This window comes from Nothobranchius furzeri, chromosome 1, assembly GCF_043380555.1.
Source record: "Nothobranchius furzeri strain GRZ-AD chromosome 1, NfurGRZ-RIMD1, whole genome shotgun sequence".
NCBI lineage: Eukaryota > Metazoa > Chordata > Actinopteri > Cyprinodontiformes > Nothobranchiidae > Nothobranchius > Nothobranchius furzeri.
The window spans coordinates 63,835,127-63,855,283 of NC_091741.1; the positions used below are offsets into that span (position 1 = coordinate 63,835,127).

The following is a 20,157-nucleotide window of genomic DNA, read 5'->3' on the forward strand; positions in this document are numbered from 1 at the left end:
GAGTGGAGAATGTGACACACTTCCCATTTTGGTTGGTACAGGGATCAGATAGTCCCAGACACCCCATAAGACAGGTAGGACACCCCATACTCACTCAGGACCCTCACAGAAGAATCAAGGAGCACAACTGTGAACCTTCTTTGAGTCCACATCAGAACCAAACTCTGCTGGAATCATTAATACTTCCTGAATAAACAAATGTGAGATGGAACATCTAACTCTACAACATGTTAGGATGTTGGAACCAGTCTCTGAGGTGTTTACCTTCTTTCATCCAGAATCTTCTGTGAAACTAGAGAACAGACTTGAGCTCAAACTGATGGGGCCGTACCACCATCCAGATGATGCTACGCTCCTGTTTTCACAGTGTGATCAGAGTAAAGATGTGTTTGTAGGGACACATGTCGGTGAAACTGTGTTTTACAGAGACATGGTGTCAACACTAAGAATGTCCCGTCTCTTCACTCCAGTCTTTCATTTCTAATCCTTCCCCTACACCCTGCTGTCTTTCCAATCCTCTGCTCTTGCAGTATGGGTTACTGTATTTTGGTGGTTCATGGCTTCGGCCGGCTCTGCGCGGTGGCGGGTCGATGGGGCACCATGCTCCTCAGCAGCTCCATGCTGCTGCTGCTGCTTCTCTTCTCCTGGAAAACGGTCCAACAGAACAACGTCTGGGTCTCCCGGGAGGCCCTGTTTCGGTAAGTCTGCAGTCAAGACTCCATCATTGGTGGTAAATCAGAGCTACATATGAGATTTTCTTACCAATGAACATTCATTTAAAATTCACCACATCGTTATTTATTAAACTGAAACATAAAGCAGGAGTTTAGTCAGTCAGCTGCTCTGGAGCATACAGGTGAAAAACATCCACAATGACAAGTGGCCTGTATTTATTATTTTTTGTACATGTTATTTTCTTTGACTGCTAGTTTAGCTAAATGTTCTTTTATTTTTATCTGTTTCTCCTATTTCTAAACTTGTGATTCTGTCACTTTGTTGTAAAGCAGTTTGGTTTTTACCTTGGAAAGGTTCAAAATAAATACATTTAACTTAGTTACATATATACAACATTCTAGAGTCCAAGAACCCCCCAAGGTGCTTTACAACTCAACATTCACACACACGCACGCACGCACGCACGCACGCACGCACGCACACACACACACACACACACACACACACACACACACACACACACACACACACACACACACACACACACGGTGATGTGGTGATGTAGCCACATCTGCCCATGGGCTCTCTGACAGAAGTGAGGCTGCTGTATGTGGGCGCTACCGGCCTGACCACCGCCAGCAGGCAGAGGGTGAAGTGTCTTGCCAGAACAACTATAACTGGATAACAACTGTGACAACAACCTTAGAGAAACAATTGTTACTCCCCAACAATCCGGGAAAGGGTCAAAGGTCATTATCACACTATCTGGAGTCTATTCTCCTGTTGATAAAGGTCAACTCTCAACAAACCCAAGAGCTGAGTCAGCTGGTCAAAGGTTAAAAGATCGTGACAGAGAGGAGACTTCGGGACTCATGAGACCAAAGTAGACGTTAACCTATGAATGATAAATGATCCGCACTTGTATAGCGCCTCTCAGAGTAAGGACTCCAAAGTGCTTTACACTACAGTGTATCATTCATCCATTCACACACACATTCATACACTGGTGGTGATGAGCTACAGTGTAGCCACAGCTGCCCTGGGGTGCACTGACAGAGGCGAGGCTGCCGAGCACAGGTGCCACCGGTCCCTCCGACCACCACTAGCAGGCAGCGTGGGTTAGGTGTCTTGCCCAAGGACACAACAGCATGATTTCTCTTTCCGGAGCCGGGATCGAACCTGCAACCTTCCGTTACTGGACAACCTGCTCAACCTGTTGAGCTACTGCTGCCCCATGTACCTAAAATGTACAGTAGTCTGTCCGGTGAAACCGTAATCAGAAGTTGGTTCTGGGAGTTTTGACCCGAACTCATAAGAATTGGCTAGGAGTAGAACTGGATATGTTTACACTTCTGCCTGTCTGTTTTCAATCGTAACAAAATGGAATTGAGGTATGCAGATATGTTGTTGTTATGGCCATCATCCTGGCCTCTTCAGCTGCAGGAGCTAGGACCATCCAGCGGCATTAATGGGCCATAGCTCAACCCTTCCTCCTCCCTCCCAGACAGCAGGTATGCGCAGCTTTTTATCCCTGATGCACCTCATCAGGGAGATGCGACTGAGCTGCGCTCCTCTGCAGCCTGCAAGAGAGGAGGACGAGGGGCGGAGTCCTGGCCAATTAATGGGGCTGGATGGTCCTAGCTCCTGCAACTGAAGAGGACAGGCTAATGGCCATAAACGTTCATTTAAATTAAATAAAGAAGCCAGCCAAAGCCCCACCGGTTAACAAACTGGCTCTTTAAGACCAAACAGAACCACTTCTGTTGTTCATGTGAGAGTCAGCTATTCAAGAGTTAGGGCTGGTTAGACACTCAACACTTCCTGTTAGAATATAAACAAGTTGTTCATGTCAGTCCTTCATGATCAAACGATGAAGACGGGTCTGTTTATCTAGATCTGGGCCGGTCTCAGACCCTGGACTCCTTACCTTACATTAAACAGAGTCGACACAAAGCTAAGGGAAGTCTTAAGAACATCCTGGAGACTGGGGAGTTCATTCACACCAGGAGTAGACCAATATATTCAGCTGATATTTATCATTTTTTTAATACATCAGCATCAGCATCAGCCGATATCCCTCAGTAGTACAGCTGATTTTAAGTCAGGCTCATCTGCGGGCAGCCCAGTTCTGCTGCAGAATTTAACTTAAATGTAAGATCTATACTTTTGCATATACTTTAAAAGTTTATTTTAAACTAAAATATCTTTTGACTTACCTGTTTTGAATATTTAATACTTGGTCAGTTAATTGATTTTTTTTGTCTGATTAACACTGAGCAGGGCACAAAATTAAGATTTAATAGTTGGTTAAACTGAGTGTTCAAGAACTGATTCAGCTTCAGAAAGTTTGTGCATCAACTGATGTTCCATTTTTTGGTTCTTTTTAAAACACAGGAAAGGCTTTTTATTTATCTGCAAACGTTTCGTTTGCGGCTGCAAACATCGTCAGAGCTGACGCTGATGGTGGCGTCACTTCCTTCTCCGTTTAAACGGTTAATAAAAAGCTTTCCTGTGTTTTAAAAAGAACCAAAAAATGGAATTAGAAACTGAACACAGCAAGAACACACCAAAGAGCAACTGATGTTTTTAGTAGCATTTTAGCCAATAAATAAGGTGGAAAATGTCTAGATATTGGCCATCAGCTGATTGTGACCGCCACTTATCGACATTGATATCATCAATAAAAAAACCATAATGGTCGGCCTCTGATTCACATACCAGTTAACTGAAGTACACCTAATAATACCAAGAACTCAAGTCTAAACGTGTCTCATTGTCTAGTTGGAAACTGAATGAAACAGGTCTGTTTGGATTCCCAGGGACCTTGCTGTCTGTCACACATACTTAAGTCATGTCCTCTCTTGTCTTTCTGTTCAGTTCTGGGATCCAGACTTTACCTCACAATGCCAAAGTCCACTACAACTACGCCAACTTCCTGAAAGACAGCGGTCGACATTCGGAAGCCGTTCACCACTACAGCCTTGCCCTCAGGTGACACCCCAGTGAGAACACAGGTTCTCCATTCTAGACCAGTGAAATGTGGCACTGCTCTATGTTAACACACACAGCCTCACCAGTATGGAGGACTGAAACGGTCCAGATTTTATGAGTGTTGGATGGTGGAAGCAGCTAACCCAGTGTTTGGTTGGTTGAAAAAAACTGGATCAAAACCCTGAAGAAGGAGAATTTTTGGTGGATTATGGATTATCTTTGAGAAGTAACCTTCCTAAGACATTCATGTTGGATCAATCGGCAGTTCTAAATTAACTTTAAAGACATCCTTCACTGAGAAACTATTATTTACTTGTTATTTTTGAAAAGGATGGGCCACTCTGAGTTTAACATGTAGGCTGAACATGAAAATTGTGTCCTACACCTCAGGACTCACTCATATCAGTTCACAACGAGGAAGGCTGTGATTGGTTTAGTGTCCAGGAAACGGCAGAAAACGTCTCTACTAGTAGAAGCTAACCATTAGCATTAGCAACTCTACCACACAGCAGAAGCTCCTCCAGGCTTGTGTTATTTGTAGAGATAAAATATCTATGTTTTAAAAAAAAAACTGTTTCAGTGGTAGAGTTGCATTGCTGTTAGACAATCTGAGGTGAGATGTCCAAATATCAGGAAATAAGACTCCAAATCTTGTCATCTGAAGCTACTTTCTCCTCCAGCTGAATACTCTGTGCAGAAACAGGTGCACCTGTGCTTTTTTCTCCAGGATATGACTTACCCATTCATTCCTACTAGAGACTAAATGTATTAAAATATGAATGCAAAAATAGTCAAATTGTGTAATAAAACAGAAACAAAGTTGAAATGTTTGGACAATCCACAGAGCTGATGCAAACGTATCCATTCCTCAGTCAGAAACACACTTGGCAAACCTCTATGTCAACAAGTACAAAAAGCACCTGTTACAGTAAAACATTGCTCTCTACTACCTAATTTCTTGTTCTGAGTGCAACAGCATGAAATAATTTTTTCTTTCTTTAAAGTAGAAATTTAGATTTCATAATGAAGATTAAAACTGCTGTTTGTTTCAGGTTATATCCCCGTCATGCCAGCGCCATGAACAATCTGGGCACTCTGACTCACAGCCCAGAGGAAGCTGAGCGCTACTACAGGAAGGCGCTGGACATCAACCCTCAACATAACCGAGCTCTGTTTAACCTGGGGAACCTCATCAAGTGAGACACACACTGAAAGGCTGAGCAGATGTGTGGTGAAAGCTTCACCTCTCTGTGGATGCTGCTGCAGGTGCAGCTAAAATACTGCACATTACCTATAGAATCCCTCATTATTTTAGTAGTTTACTTAGTAAAAGCACACCCAGAATGCTCTGTTACAATCTACAATTAATCAATTACAAAATAATATTAATGTCGATGGTTACAATATTAATAATAACAGAAACAGTCAAGTTCTGGAGCAAAGTGGAGTTCTCTTCCTCAGCCTACTCTGGAAATAACATTCTTGGGATTTTGTTTTCTAAAAAACATTTTGAGATGGAACATTTCAGTTTTAACTCACTACTTGCTTCTCATTTATTTTCTACATTCTGACCTTAAAATGCTATTGTACTACTGAGTCTCATTCTGTGTACAAAAGAAAACAGTCTGAACCCCCATGAATATTAAAGAGCAAGCCACCCCCAAATCAACTTTTTTTTCTGATAAACTATATAAATGCATGTCTAATCATGCTGCTGACGCATGTAGTCAATAGTTTTGCACTTTAGTGCATGTTAATTCAAATTAAAAATTTCTGCCTAAAACTGTCAGTGTTCTGCCATTGTCAGGTAAAAACTGCTCTGAATTTGAATTTAAATCTGTCATCGCTATTGGCTAAGAGGTACCCTAGAACGTTAGCTGGTACCATATGATGTCACAATGTCATTGTGAGCCTGTGTGTGTGTGTGTATTTGTTAGCGGCTCCGCCCTCTCGGTCTGCTAGGCAACAGCATTTGTTGCATTTTTCAAACAGGAAGTGGGAATCTGGTAGGGGGGTGACTTGCTCTTTAAGCAAGTGCTTATAATTAAGGCTGGGAAATAAATTAAATATTTGTCTTTAGTGAAATTTCTGACTCTAACCAATATCATTTTACCCATGTCAATAAATTCAGTAATTAAAAAATGGAAATATGAGTGTGGGTTAGCAACATCATGTCCCTTTATAATAATGCATTGAACTTATATAGCGCTTTTCTAGACACCCAAAGACGCTGTCGCACACTCTCACATTCACACACTGCTAGTGATGGTAAGCTACTTGTAGCCACAGCTGCCCTGGGGAGGCCTGACAGAGGAGAGGCTGCCATTTGGCGCCGTCGGCCCCTGTGACCCCCACTAACACAGGCAAGTTGGGTGAAGGGTCTTGCCCAACGACACAACAGCAGGATACCCCTGGCGGGAGCTGGAATCGAGCCCATGACCCTCCGACCATGAGGCAATCCGCTCTACCACCTGAGCTACTGCCCCATTTATGAAGCTGTACCACCCCAAGTCACATGACAAATACACGTGACAGCCCCATCTAGTGGACAACTTGTTTTTGCGCACACATGTAGTTATCGTCCATTTATCGTAATCGAGACAAAGTCTTAAATATACCGTGATATTGTTTTAGGCCATATTGCCCAGCCCTACTTATAATGATGGTCTGACTCATATTTTAGTTATAGTTTGTTTTTCTTAGGTGCGGATTAAAACAGCAGCACTAGTAGATCTGGTTGTGTGTGATCAGACTAAGTTATGGTACTAGTTAGTGTAATCCAGCTGCTGATGATTTTGCTATGCTTCAGGTCCCAGGGCAAGGAGAAAGAGGCAGAGGCTCTGTTAAGAGACTCTATTCGCTATGGGCCTCACTTCGCTGATGCTTACTCCAGTTTGGCATCACTCTATGCTGAGCAGGTGAGTTCTCTTCAGTATATAACAAAAGTCCAAAATACACCAACATATATAAAATCATGTTGGATTCAGTTACATACTGTAAAATTCTGAATTTGTACACTTCAACCAGGTTCAATATATCGTAAAACACCAAAGGGAAATAAAACACTGGCAGAATGACAACCGGGCTGCCATTTACCCCATTATAAACCAAGTTTATGTGGTAAAGATGGCTTCTGCCTCACAGACTGAAACCAGAAGCTGGTTCCACAAGAGAGGAGTCTGAGAACAGAAAGCTCTGCCTCTCGTTCTACTTTTAGAAACTCTAGGCACTAGCGACCATTGTGCATGTAGCTGGATTTAATGAGCCGTCTCCCTCTCCGCCTCTCTTATTGGGTTTCTGTGATCCATCACTTCCTACATTCACTACATTTTACAGCCAACTGGAGACGACAGATTCACAAAGGGATGACAAGCTACTTTTACAAGTAGAGAATGTTGATAACAGATTGACAGACTGCAAAACCAGAACCATGGACAGCAGCATGGAGTGTCACACCCTCAGACAGAGCATTTCTCTAACATATTGACGCATGTTTTTTCCTTCTCTCTGTTGTCTGAACTCAGCTCAGCCCAACGAGTTAGATAAAGTAGTTGGATGGGCTCGGGTTGAACTCTGTTTTGAACATCACGATTATAGAGAATTTCAATGATCAAGTCTGGAAGTGATAAATGCATGAGCTGGTGTTTCTGAATAACTTTAAATGGTAAATGGCCTGTATTTGATATAGCGCCTTCTAGAGTCCTAGAACCCCCAAGGCGCTTTACAACACAATCAGTCATTCACCCATTCACACACACATTCACACACTGGTGGGGATGAGCTACAATGTAGCCACAGCTGCCCTGGGGCGCACTGACAGAGGCGAGGCTGCCGAGCACAGGCGCCACCGGTCCCTCCGACCACCACCAGCATGCAACGTGGGTTAAGTGTCTTGCCCAAGGACACAACGACAGCGACAGACTGAGCGGGGCTCGAACCTGCAACCTTCCAATTATGGGGCGAGCACTTAACTCCTGTGCCACCGTCGCCCCATAACTGACTTTAGGTCAGGATTCCACATTTTACTAATATTGTTCAGATGGAAGAAGGCTGTCCTGATTATATGTTTTATGTGAGAGTAAAGGATGCTGGTCCGTAATAACGGCAGGGTTCCTTACATTAATACTGGAAGTCAAGTTGATTCCATCCAGAGGAAGAGAATGATTACTCAGTTGGTTCCTATGGGGCTCAGGTCCATAAACACAACATCTGGTTTGTCAGAGTTTTTTTTAAAGAGCAAGTCACGTCAAAATCAACTTGTTTTAGCTGATAACTAGTATAAATGAGTGTCTAATAGTGTTGTAGACATGTGTAGTTATTATTTTTGCATTTTGTTGCATTTTCTTTGAAAACTCTAAATTCTGTCTAAAAACGTCAGTCTATCGCCCTCTTCAGCTCAAAAGTATAGAACACGTATATTTTGAGTCAGTTTTAGCCAATGGCTAACGAGAACAATGCTACGTATTTCAGAAAAGTACTACGTAGCAGCTCTGTGGCTGTAGGTTATAAAAGCACCACGGTCTCAACCAGCCCAGTGTTGCCAACTTAGCGACATTGTCGCCATTTCTAACAACTTTTCAGACCCCCTTAATGACTTTTTTTCAAAAAAGTGCCTAGCGACAAATCTGGCGACATTTCTGACCCCCCTCAGCTACTTTGACTACAACTTTGTTGCCGACTTTACCTGCAGATTAGAGATGCATCTGAAGCGACAGGACCGTCCTTCCAGAGGATCAGAAAGAAAATGATCTGCGCATGTGCGTGCAGCATGATCACGTTACCCCCATTGACCAATCAAACCTTTTGTGGGTTTTCACAAGTCCATTATTTGAGATAGCTACCGGAGCTACATAAAGGGCGACCACTCCTTCTGCCATCCTGCCGCATTTCGGCAGCTGAGCTCGGCTGGCACTGGCAGGCAGTGCTGCACTCACACATGGCTTCTCGCACCACTTGGAACATTGGAACTCTATGATGAGTTCAATAACGTAGCACATTTAAAACTTTTATAAAAACAGAATAATACTGTAAGGCAAACACCTCAGGTCATTGGCAGTTTGCATGTAACGTTTCTGAATACTAAATACGGCCTGCTTCTTTTTACACAAAAGTACTAAAAACAACAAAACCAAACAAAAATAAAATATATACATTATCTTTTAGGTCAATATATAGCACTGAATCACAACAGAAGAATACATCTCAAGGCACTTGAAAACTACAAGAGAAAATTCATTTTAATTCAATCATACATACATTCCTATCAATTTAATATTTTTGTGTTTACGAGTTCCATTCTCTTCAGACAAAATAGAAATATTCCTTCCATTTTTTGTGCCATCTTTCCTTGATGTTTTAAAGGCTGCTGTTTTGTATTCTATGGGGTTTTTATTTTAATAAAAAATTAATTAAATAATTTTTTAATAAAATCACGTGGGCTTTATTTGATTTACTCTACAAGACCGGTGACGTCATGACGCAAACGTGCTAGCTTCATCTCGTTACCCATCCGTCTTCGTCACTGCCGCGACTCCGCCCTCTCGGTCCGCCAGGCAATGCCTACTAAAGTTGCAGTTTTCAAAATTGATACGTGGGTGGAGAAGGACTCTGAGGCACGCTTGACCCGCCCTTTAATAACAAAACCCTTCGGGTCTTTAGGACATTTTCGTCTGATTCTTTGATTGCATGTGGCTTTATTGAGAAGTAAAACGGAGAAGCATCATTATAACAATAGAAATGTATCTGGTGTTGACTAATGATCAGAACCAGTGAACGTTTATAAAGCAAAGACAATTGGACCCCGATGACTTCCATTACAATCTTTGGTGCACAAGGAAGATTCACTATTAATGTGACCAAACAAGTCTGAGATAAATAAAATTTGAACCAGTCTTAGTCCCAATATACGTTTAAGCCTCTGGAGGAGAAAGTTGTAATCAGCTGCTTTAAACTCTGACATCTAACAACAAAGACACCAGTCCGCTGTCTTAGACCGTCACAGACACCAGTGTGAGATCTGAGTCAAAGCATTGTTTCCTCCATGGTAACACCATCCAAGGTGCTTGGTGGAGTTCATCCTTACTAACCTTAAAGGGTCAGTCATCCCCTCACCAGAGTCCTGCTCCGCCCACACTTCCTGTTTGAAAAATGTGCCTAAAGGAGGCGTCGCCTCGCAGACTGAAAGAGTGACGCTTAGAAAGTTACTGACAGCACCCCCAGGCACATGTGCCTGCACACACACACCTCTCAGTCGTAGGAGCAGAGAAACAGCAGCAGGCTGGAAGATTTTCTGTCCAGCTTGCTCCCTAGAAGAAAGCGGAGGAAGGGGATTTTTTTTTCAAGAGGCCCTGAGCCGTATTGTTGCATATCGGCTTGTGAAGGCGTAGCCAACACTCTGCTGCAGTCCAGTGCAGAGCAGCCACATTGTATGATAACATTTAACGCCACTGGGTGCCTCTTAGCCATTAGTGATGGTTGATTCAAATTCACTGTAGTGCAGACTTCTAACCTGAAGAGGGCGCAATAATGACGATTTTAGGCAGAGTAATAATATTTTAAATAAGATGCACTAAAATGCCACAAAAATAACTGCGTGTCTACAGCACTAATACACACTAATTCATAGAGTTCATCAGCAAAGGAAAGTTTATTTAGGGGTGACTCGCTTTTTAAATTACTTTTCTTCCACAGAAACGCTTTGCTGAAGCAAATGAAGTGTATTTAAAAGGAATAGAGAATTGCCCCGACAACTCTGACCTACATAACAACTATGGAGTCTTTTTGGTGGATACTGGTGAGTAAAGGTTAATTTTCTTTGTAGCCCCGGCTGAAGTTTTGAAAATGTGTTTACAAAGGGAAAACCATAAAATCTCAAATAATGTAAATAACCCATATGAGCGTGTGATGGAGTCAGTTGTGACATTTTTTAGTTATTTATAGTAGAAATACTCTCATCAGTCTCATGGAGAAAAAAAAACTTACAAAACAAACATTTCCGGCAGCTGGAGCATTTTCTCCATAATTGGTTGGTCAAAGTGGGAGCAGAGGAGCTTCCAGCTCATTTCCAGTCTTCTAGGTAGATCTGCAGGAGTAGAGAAGATCTCTTCAGAAGTGCACCAACAATGATCCAATCACCCTTTTCTACAGAATTTTTCTGAGTTTCAGCTTCACTGTTCTTTATAAAATACACAGACCTGTCCTAGTTTGGTTCTGTTGCATATGTGAGCCTGACAGGGTTCTAGACTTGCTTATTTAATAAGGGTTTTTTCCGGCTCTAACTGTTGCAGACTGCGTATGATGAGCTTTAGAACAAATAAAAGTGTGTGCCGCTGAAACACAAGGAGTCGCGAGTCGCTGAGGACTGGTTCTGGTTCTGTAAGCTGGACGGAGATCTCCTGGCTGATTGTGCACACGAGTCACGCCCTCACAGCTAACACAAAGGCTCAGATCTGGACAAAGAGAACTTCCTGCCTCTGATCAGCAGAGAGTTACTGAATGGAGGAAGTAAAGCCTCTCAGAATCTGCTGATCTGTTTAGATTATTTCATGTGAAGGGTCTGCAGGTTATCCAACTCCATAATTACACAGCAACTGATAAGTCATAACATATGGACCATATCTATAACATCTATAGGTGTGGCAGTTGTTCCTTCCTGCCTTCCCAATTATTTAAAAGGATGATGTCCTAAACAAACACCTTCACTGGAAGAGTGTGATGGTGTATTTCCCCATGGAGAAACTCTCCCAGACCTTTATTTATTTATAGTAAAGGTGCTGATATGGTGTTCTGCTGGGGTGAAGAGAGGTCTTTCCTCCCTCTCCTCTGTGCTGTTCATAGCTGAGGTTGTGCCACATTCAGCAGGGATTAGAACCAGCTCTTCCCTGCAGGTAGAGCTGAGGTATTTCTCCGTTAGAACGTACCTGCTGTGAAAAGTGATAAAGAGTCTGGTTGCTCTGATTTGCCGCTATACTGATTGTACAGTGAAGCGTTCCTTTTACTATCTTCCTGCTGCTGCTGAACCACAGCTGGTGGCATCTCACGAGGTGAGCGTAAGAGGGGAAACCAAGCTCTGGTGCTTTATTAGAGAACAGGAATGCAGATTTCTTACCTCTGATTCAATTGTTTGAAATATTTTTTCTAAAGCACTCCCTGTTCTCTCTGATTCGTCTTCTTCCAGGAGAAGGCCAGCTAGCATCTTCTCACTACAGGGAAGCAATACGGCTAAAGCCAGCTCATTATGTTGCCATGGTGAATCTGGGACGTCTGCTGAGATCATCCAATGAGAATAAAGAAGCCGAGTCTTGGTACAAGAGGTGAGACCAGTAATTTTAAACTTTTCTTTGTTAGCACACCTCTGTTGTTGCTTGGCTTCCCGGGCCTGGATGCTAGGAGGGGGATCTGGCCGTCTGGTTGGGGTCTGGGGTGGTGGGTTGCTTTGCTCAGCGTTGGGCGAGGGAACCTGCTCATCAGCACCCCAGCAGAAAGGGTCGAACTCTGGGAACCGGTGATGGTTGTACCCTTTGTGCAGCAGTACCGGGACCAGAGTGAATAGGGTGTGTATGGGGAGCATGAGTGGGTGTCTGGCGTGCAATTTTGTAAGTCTTAGGTTGTATGTGTATGACTGTATATTTCAGGTGGGGCCTTTGACTCCTCCTCTTTCCTGGGACTTCTTTTGATGCTATACATCTTTGCCTCCCCCCTCCCCCTTCCACACTTGGTGTGGAGTGTGGTGCCTTGGTCTGCCTGAGAGTTCGCGGCTCCCAGTTCAGGGGGTTTAAGATTTTTGGCGTCTGCCTGATAAATCCCTGTGGCTGCCTGGTGGGATCTGGGTCCCTGGGCTCTGCTGGGTCCCCGGCAGGGGTGGTCGCCCCTGGGTCCCAGGTTGCTGGGTTCCGGGCTCGGCCGGGCCGGCTATGGGGTGAGAGGCTGTGGGTGGGCCTGTGGGCTGGCCGCTGATATCGCCCGGGACTCTGCCGGCTGCTGGTTGTGGCCCCCCGGGGCAATCCTCTGCGACTCTCGAGGGGGGCAGGGGCTTTTCTGGTTGTAGTCTCCCTGGGGTCCCTGTTCTCTGGGGCAGCTCCCGGATCTCTGAGACTTGGAGCTCCCTCCATCTCCTACACATCTTTGGGGTGTCATGTTCTGCGTCTCCCTCAAGTGTCTCCTTGTGTTCTCTATCCCTCTCTAGGTTCACCTTGTGTGTTCCTCATGTGTCTCCTTGTCTGTGTCCCCCCTCATGTGCCTCTTTGTGTTCCCCAGCCCACTCCAGGTTTTTTTCCCTTGTTCCCCTTAGGTTTCTGTGTCCCTGTGGTTCCCCAGCCGCCACCAGGTTCTCTCTAGGTTTTCCTTACGTTCTCCCTTTAGTTCTCGTATCTCCCTTCCCCATTTTTAGGTCTGGTTTCCTCCCCTGCTCCATTGTGCTCCTCCTCTCTGTTTATTAGTCTCACCTGTGCACAATTCCCTAATCACCCAGCCCTTGTGTATGTAACCCTGTCTGTGTCACAGTGTGTTGTTGGTTCATTGTTGTTTGTGTCAGCGTTGTCTCGTTTACCCCCTTAGTCTCTTGGTCTCTAGGTATTTGGTTTTTTCTCTAGGTCTCTTGGATATTGCTCTTTTGAATTTTTGGACATTTGGATCTGGGCTTCCTGCCCCTTCTTGGATTTTTGGTTTTTGGACAGTTATTCCTAAATAAAGGATTTTACGTTAGACTTCGCTCCTGCCTTTGTGTCGCTCTTGGTTTCTGCATCTTGGGTCCTAACCTCCTCCTGGCTCGCAGTGTGACATGGGGGGCTGATCTGTGGCCTCTCACTCTCTCTATTGGATGCTCCTATAGAGAAACCTTACATAAACAAGCGCGTGTACACACACAGGTGCTCACTTGGTGCTCTCATAAGTATAGACTTGGGCACATTCAACACATGTCTTAAGGCTGTGGTTGGCACTTAATGCACTGTGATTTATTATTGTGTGATTGTTCAGTAAAACAATGTTGATTTTATATTTCCTCATCAAGTTGACGCAGTGATAGTTTGCTCCTGTTGTATTGTTGTGTGTTCCTTTTCTTCAGGTCTAGAAGCAGACCCCTGTTCATCATTGTTGTGGAACACTTCCTTTCTCTTACACCTCTGACTCCGTGTCTGGTCGGAATTACAAAGCATTCAAAAAACAATAACAATAAAGTTTTAAGTATCAGGCGTGACATTAAAAGCAGACGCTTTAATGCTCCACCTGAGAGTAAATCTGTAAGGCTTGTCACCAGCATTCAGACATCAATTCTGTTTGCTTCACAGCCAGACAGGACACGGAGAAAAAAACAAAAAACTTTTCTCTGAAAAAAAAAAAAAAGTCAAGTTTTGTTGCACCTCTAATGGCAGGGGTCTTCCACTAAATTTGTCCAGGGGCTGGAGTTTTTTCCAGCAGATGCCGTGAGGGCCAGATGCTCTTCTAAAGTAAAGTTCAAGTATTATTGTATCGAACAGATCTCAACAAAACATCAGTTACTTCAGCGAACTGCTAATAGGCAGATGAATATTCATAGACCCAAAATGAGCTTCTCAGGGACCTCGCAAGGAGAGGAACAGCAAAAGAAGAAGAAAATATCATTTCTATAGCGCCTCAAGATAAAAATCACGAGGCGCTTCACAAGAACAAAAGTTAAAATATAAAAAAGCATTTAGAAAATGTTTAAAAATATATTTCAAATGAGCAAAAATAGGCAATTGGGATTTAAAAGAAAAAATGTTAAAGAGAGAGAGTGAACAGGAAAGAGGGAAATCAGTGGATCCTGAGGAAGGTGGAATAGGTAGGGAGAGCAGAATAAAGAGAGAGTGGTGAAGAAGGTCATACAAAAGCCAGCTTGAACAGGTGAGTCTTCAGCTGCTTTTTGAAGGAGACCACTGAGTCCACTGATCTCAGGCTCAGGGGGAGATAGTTCCAGAGTCTGGGGGCCACAGCAGCAAATGATCTGTCACCTTTGGTCTTTAGCCTGGTGCTGCACAACCAGTAGGCTTTGATCACTGGACCTCAGGGACCTGCTGGGGGTGTAGGGACTAAGAAGATCACCAATGTAAGATGGTGCTTGTCCATGTAAGGCCCTATAGACCAGAACCAGGATCTTGAAATGAACCCTGAAGTTGACTGGCAGCCAGTGAAGCTGGAGGAGAAGCGGGGTGATGTGGATGTGTTTGGAGGACTTGGTCAGAAGCCGAGCACAGGCATTCTGAACCACCTGTAGACGGTTCAGGGAGGTTCTGCTCAGACACGTGAAAAGAGAGTTGCAGTAGTCTAAACATGAGGAGATGGAAGGTGTGGATAACTGTCTCAAGTTCAGAATGGGACTCAGCTTAGCAATGTTCCTGAGATGGAAGAAGGAAGAGCGAACAAGAGAACTGACATGAGAATCCAGGGTGAGAGCTGGGTCAAAGGTCACGCCAAGATTCCTGACAGAAGGTTTGGTGTGAGAAGCAAGCTGACCAAGAGAGTCTCTGACTTTGGGAACCAGCTTGTCTGGGGCACAGATGAGGATCTCAGTCTTATCTTCATTCAGCTGAAGAAAGCTCCCAGCCATCCAGGTTTTAATAAAGTCTAAGCAGGTGTGTAACAGCTGCAGCTTAGACATCTCATGGGGCTTAAAGGAGATGTACAGTTGGATGTCATCTGCATAAAGATGGTAGGAGGAAAAGAGGATGTTGTACAGTTAACCGGGACATCTGGTCAATTTATCACTAAAATAACATCAGGTTTGTAGTGATACCTATGGTGGCTCTGCCCACAAGGGGGCAGTATTAGATAATCTATTTAAGGGTAGAGGTGAGCACTGATGAGAGAATGATGTACAGCTGGAGAAGGCACACAATAAACATCTTTTGTGAAGAACCTGAAACTTGGTGCATACTTCCAGAAACATTACAAGGTTGTGCTGAGGTGTCTCAGTATTTTCAAGGCAAAGAAACAGTTAAGAACAGCTGATTCACGTGATGAGTCAGAGCGGCTGCCATGATGACGACACAAGCCATGATGGATAGACTGTAGAATTACAGTGTGTTAGAAACTTTTTGACAAGGGTGTTGTGTTACCTGCTTTATCTTGCTGCCTTAGAGTTACAGTGCTTAGCATGAATGAGTACACCCCCACTACATTTGTCAGAAAACCTTTAGTTTCCTTTCAGAATCAACATCTTCTATGAGATACCATACTACAAAATATTCCCACAAATGTGGGCCTGTCATGGCTCGAGGTAAGTGTCTAACCCAAGACATGCAGAATCAGCACACGTAGTCCAAAGCAGTAAAGTAAAATGTCTTTATTATAAAAACAGGAACTGAAACCGCACAGGGAAGTCCTGTGGGATGAGCAATACGGCTCGAGTCTCTGAGGTGCTCAGGTTAATCAGGAGAGGAGGGGAAGCCCGGGAGGACGCTGGGCAGAGGGTGAGAGATCCAGGAGGGGTAAGGTAGCAGAGGGAAAGCCAAACAGGAACGGCGGAGGAGGATGGGACGTGATGAGTATGTTCCAGAAAACAAAGACAGCGAGGGTGAGTAGATGATGAGATGATCCTGAGCGAGACAAAAACAGGCGTAAGGGATAATCCAATTCCAAATCCAAAATACAATCCAAGGTCATAAATCCACTAGTCGAAGGCGAGTCAAAACACGAATTAACAAGATCAAAGTTCAGAGTCGAGAGGCTGGTGCTACCTAAACTGGTGCAATCATCCGGCAAAGTGGTGTGTCTCCATCCTCCTTTTGAACCCGCGTCCCTGATTGGGAAATTTCCTGCAGCTGCCGCTCCCCCTGCTCCTCACCTGTGGAGAATTAGCTTAGAGTCTGGTGAGAGGAGAAGGTGTGACTCACCTCTGCCCAGGAACATGACAGGGCCATTGATTGCAAACAAGATTTATTAATTTTCACACACCAAAAGTGAATTTCCTAACAAATCCATTCAAGCCCATGTTGCAAAAATGAGTACACCCCAATTATAGTCGTAGGAGAAAAGCCACACTTAAGACTACAAAATTCAAATTAACAGGCATTCAACCTGAGGTGAGTCTAACCGTATATTTATGTCGATGGTCTAACCCCTTCTTTCCACCGAAGCCGTCAGCAGCACGTTACTGCAGCAGCACGTTACTGCAGCAGCACGTCATAGCTGCTGATAGGAACCGCTGTGGTCAACAGAACCTTTTCCACCGGAGCCGTCAGCAGCGCGAGTTGGCCGCGTCTCAGGAGCAAAATGTCGCGGCCCTTACGCGCCGGTTCTATTTTCTACGTGCGACGCCTCTGAAACAGGTCAAGTTCGACATTTTTGGGGAAGGAAAGACAGGAAATCGGACGCGGAAATGGAGCGAAGCTCCCGAGATTTTCAGAATAAAGAAACGTACTGCCTTCCGGTTGCTTTACTTTAAAAAAAGTTACTAACTGTGCAGCCCCGTGAGAAGTTATCAACTAGCTAGCGGTCTCCTTTGTTTTTCAGGTCCGTATTGGCGATTCTAAAACGGACAGAACATAAAACACAAACCATGTTGTAGTTTTCTCCTGCTTGTTGTTGTGTTTACTGACGAAGTCACTCGTGTGACTTCGTGCTCTGTCGGTGACAGCTGCTCCCCTGCTGCTTCGCGTCTCGTGGGAAGGGCCAAGCAGCAGCTTACGCGAACAAGACGTGCTGCTGCAGTAACGTGCTGCTGACGGCTCCGGTGGGGTTACGGTTCATTTAGGAGGTGTCCAGCAGACAGGTGACTAAGGCATTACTTAAAGAAGAGCTCTTTCCATTTCATGCTGTCAGCAATGGCTCCACATGGAAGGGAAATGTCACAAAATCTGAGAAAGGAAATCATTCCTTTACATCAGTGGTACTCACTCCTGGTCCTGGAGAGCCAGTATCCAGCATGTTTTAGTTTTAACTTTGCTTCAACACACCTGATTTCAATCAGCAGGTCATTATCAGGCTTCCGAAGAGCTTGATGAGCTGCTTAACAGATGATTTAATGAGCTTTGAAAGAAAAGCGTCCAGACGCTTTTCTTTCAAAGCTCATTAGACTACAATGACCTGGATGACTGAGAACCTTCACAGACTTAACAGGTGATTCAACCATTGATTTAGGTATGTTGGAGTAGAGAAACAAGGAAAGCATGCTGGATACAGACTCTCCAGGACAAGGAGTGAGTACCACTGCTTTACACAAAAAAGGTGAGGGCTACAAGAAGATCAGCAAAGATTTACATATCAGTCAAAATACTGTAGCAAAAGTGATCCAAAAATTTAAGAAAAATGGAAGTGCAAACATCTTACAGATGTTCAGGCCAACCACGGAAGTTAACATCTCGGCGGGAGCATCTTCTGATGAAAAGGGTTGAAGAAAATTGCCATGCAAGTTCACTAAAGTTGGCTAAAGCAGTTGAAAGCCAAACTGGAGTGACCATTTTTCATGACACCATACGGTGCTCACTGCTGTGGAATGGCATGCGTGGGTATCGTCCACGAAGGAAGCCTCGCCTAAAGCCCATGCACAAAAGAGCACACATAGGATTTGCTGAAAGAGATGACAACTACTGGGACTCTATACTCCCGAGTGATGAGACAAAGATCACTGTTTTTGGAACTGATGGTTTCAAAACTGTATGGCTTCGTAAAGGTGGGGATAACAAAGAGCAATGCATGGTGCCTACAGTGAAACGTGGTGGCGGTGTCCTTATATGGGGCTGCATGAGTGCTGCTGGTGTTGGGGAGCTGCATTTCATTGATGGTATCATGAACTCAACAGCTTACTGCTCTGTACTGAAAGAGAAGATGCTGCCATCACTCTGTGCACTTTTCCAACACGACAATGACCCAGAACACACATCTAAAGCTACTGTTGCATTTCTGAAGAAGAACAGGGAGAAGGTGATTGAATGGCCAAGTCTGTCTCCTGATCTGAACCCAGTCGAACACCTGTGGGGAATTCTGAAGCAGCAAGTGGAGCATCACTCCATCCGGCATCCAGGCTCTAAAAGAGGTTATTCTTGAAGAATGGAAAAAGATAGATGTTGCAATATGCCGCCAACTTGTTTATTCCATGCCTAGAAGAAGACTTGGTGCTGTTCTTTAAAATCACAGTGGTCATGCAAATTACTAGATGTAGTAGTTTTTGTTGTGGGGTGTATTCATTTTTGCTTCAACCAATTTTAGTAAAACTGAAGATATTGTGATCTAAGTTATATTATTAACCTTGATTTCATGTTATGGAGTTAAACAAGTGTTCAATAAAACCCAGCCTTGTGAAAACTCTGGAAACTGTCAGAACCATGTAAAACTGAAACCTGTTTAAAAAAATCTCCCAGCTGTGGATCCTTAAGTATAACACAGGGGGAGGATCTTATAGTCCAAATGTTGGGAGGAGAATACCCTCTGGACTTACCCTGAGCAAGCCTCAGACTCCTGTGTGACTCTTCACGTGTGTTCGTCACAAACACATTGACCTATGACCTCTGCCTGCAGGGCCCTACGAGTGACCAGAAAAGTGGACATCCTGGCTCCCCTCGGAGCTCTGTATTATAACACTGGTCGCTATGAGGACGCCCTACTGGTATACAAAGAGGCTGCTGTTCTGCAACCGGACAGCACCGACATCTGGTTGGCTTTGGTGAGTTTAAAGTAAAAAAACCCTCAAACTGTGCATGAAACAAAACTTTACATAGATGAGACTAAAGCTGAGAGTCAGAGTTGAAAGGCCACCAGAACCACCATTGTAGACCTGCAGAAGTCTGTAGAGTTTTAGGTGAAGAAAAAAACTCCAGATGTTTTGAAGCTGTTTGAGCCGGGTCACGTGACTGAACATCAGTCTCACCAACACAGTCTCATAGTCAGACCTTCCTCCCCAGGCCCAGGTTCTAGTCATGGCTGGCAGCGCAGCTGAGGCAGAGGAGGTGACTCTGGACATCATTTCTAGAGAGAACAGCTGTCTTGAATGTTACCGCCTCCTGTCTGCAATCTACAGCAAACATGGCAACTACACAAAGGTGGATTTTCTTTCGTTCCTCTGTGGTTCCAGTGTCTCAGAGTGTTTGTAACGTTTGTTTGTGCTGGTGCCAGGCTCTGGAGGCTCTGGACCTGGCCCTGCAGCAGAACCCCAGTGACCTGACAGTGAGAGCAGAGCTGTATTTCTCTAAAGGAAACCAGCTAAGAGAGATGAATCAGCTTGACCGGGCTTTTGAGGTTAGTGCCATAAACAGACATCATGTCACTCTGATGTGTTAAAATTTAATAACCTAGAAATCCAGTGCCTGAACTGGGTGCAGCTTTACAAACGTACTGCCCTTTCTCTGTCAAACTCGCTGTTTTCCAAAAATTTAGTTCCTTAAAGCAGTCTGATGTTTTGCTGCTTTAGCAGGCAGAGTGTTTATTCTTTCTTCAAAAGTATGAAATAAACTCTCAGACCCATTAATCCTTGCTGGAACAGAACCTTTTGAATCATTTAGAAATAAAGCAAATCGCAAACAATCAAAATTAGAAGAAGTT

The 20,157-nt window shown here is 44.1% G+C and overlaps 1 protein-coding gene across 2 annotated transcripts in view; it reads left to right on the top strand.

Annotated features, from left to right (window-relative positions):
• Positions 1-20,157, top strand: part of tmtc1 (transmembrane O-mannosyltransferase targeting cadherins 1) — a 49,964-nt gene that overhangs the window by 18,605 nt on the left and 11,202 nt on the right. For both annotated transcript variants that reach the window (XM_070549837.1, XM_070549834.1), the window contains exons 9-17: positions 531-698; positions 3,553-3,666; positions 4,719-4,862; positions 6,476-6,584; positions 10,357-10,459; positions 11,843-11,978; positions 19,138-19,282; positions 19,521-19,658; positions 19,732-19,854. In XM_070549837.1, the coding sequence (XP_070405938.1) occupies positions 531-698; positions 3,553-3,666; positions 4,719-4,862; positions 6,476-6,584; positions 10,357-10,459; positions 11,843-11,978; positions 19,138-19,282; positions 19,521-19,658; positions 19,732-19,854 (1,180 nt within the window). The remainder of the gene's footprint in view (positions 1-530; positions 699-3,552; positions 3,667-4,718; positions 4,863-6,475; positions 6,585-10,356; positions 10,460-11,842; positions 11,979-19,137; positions 19,283-19,520; positions 19,659-19,731; positions 19,855-20,157) is intronic.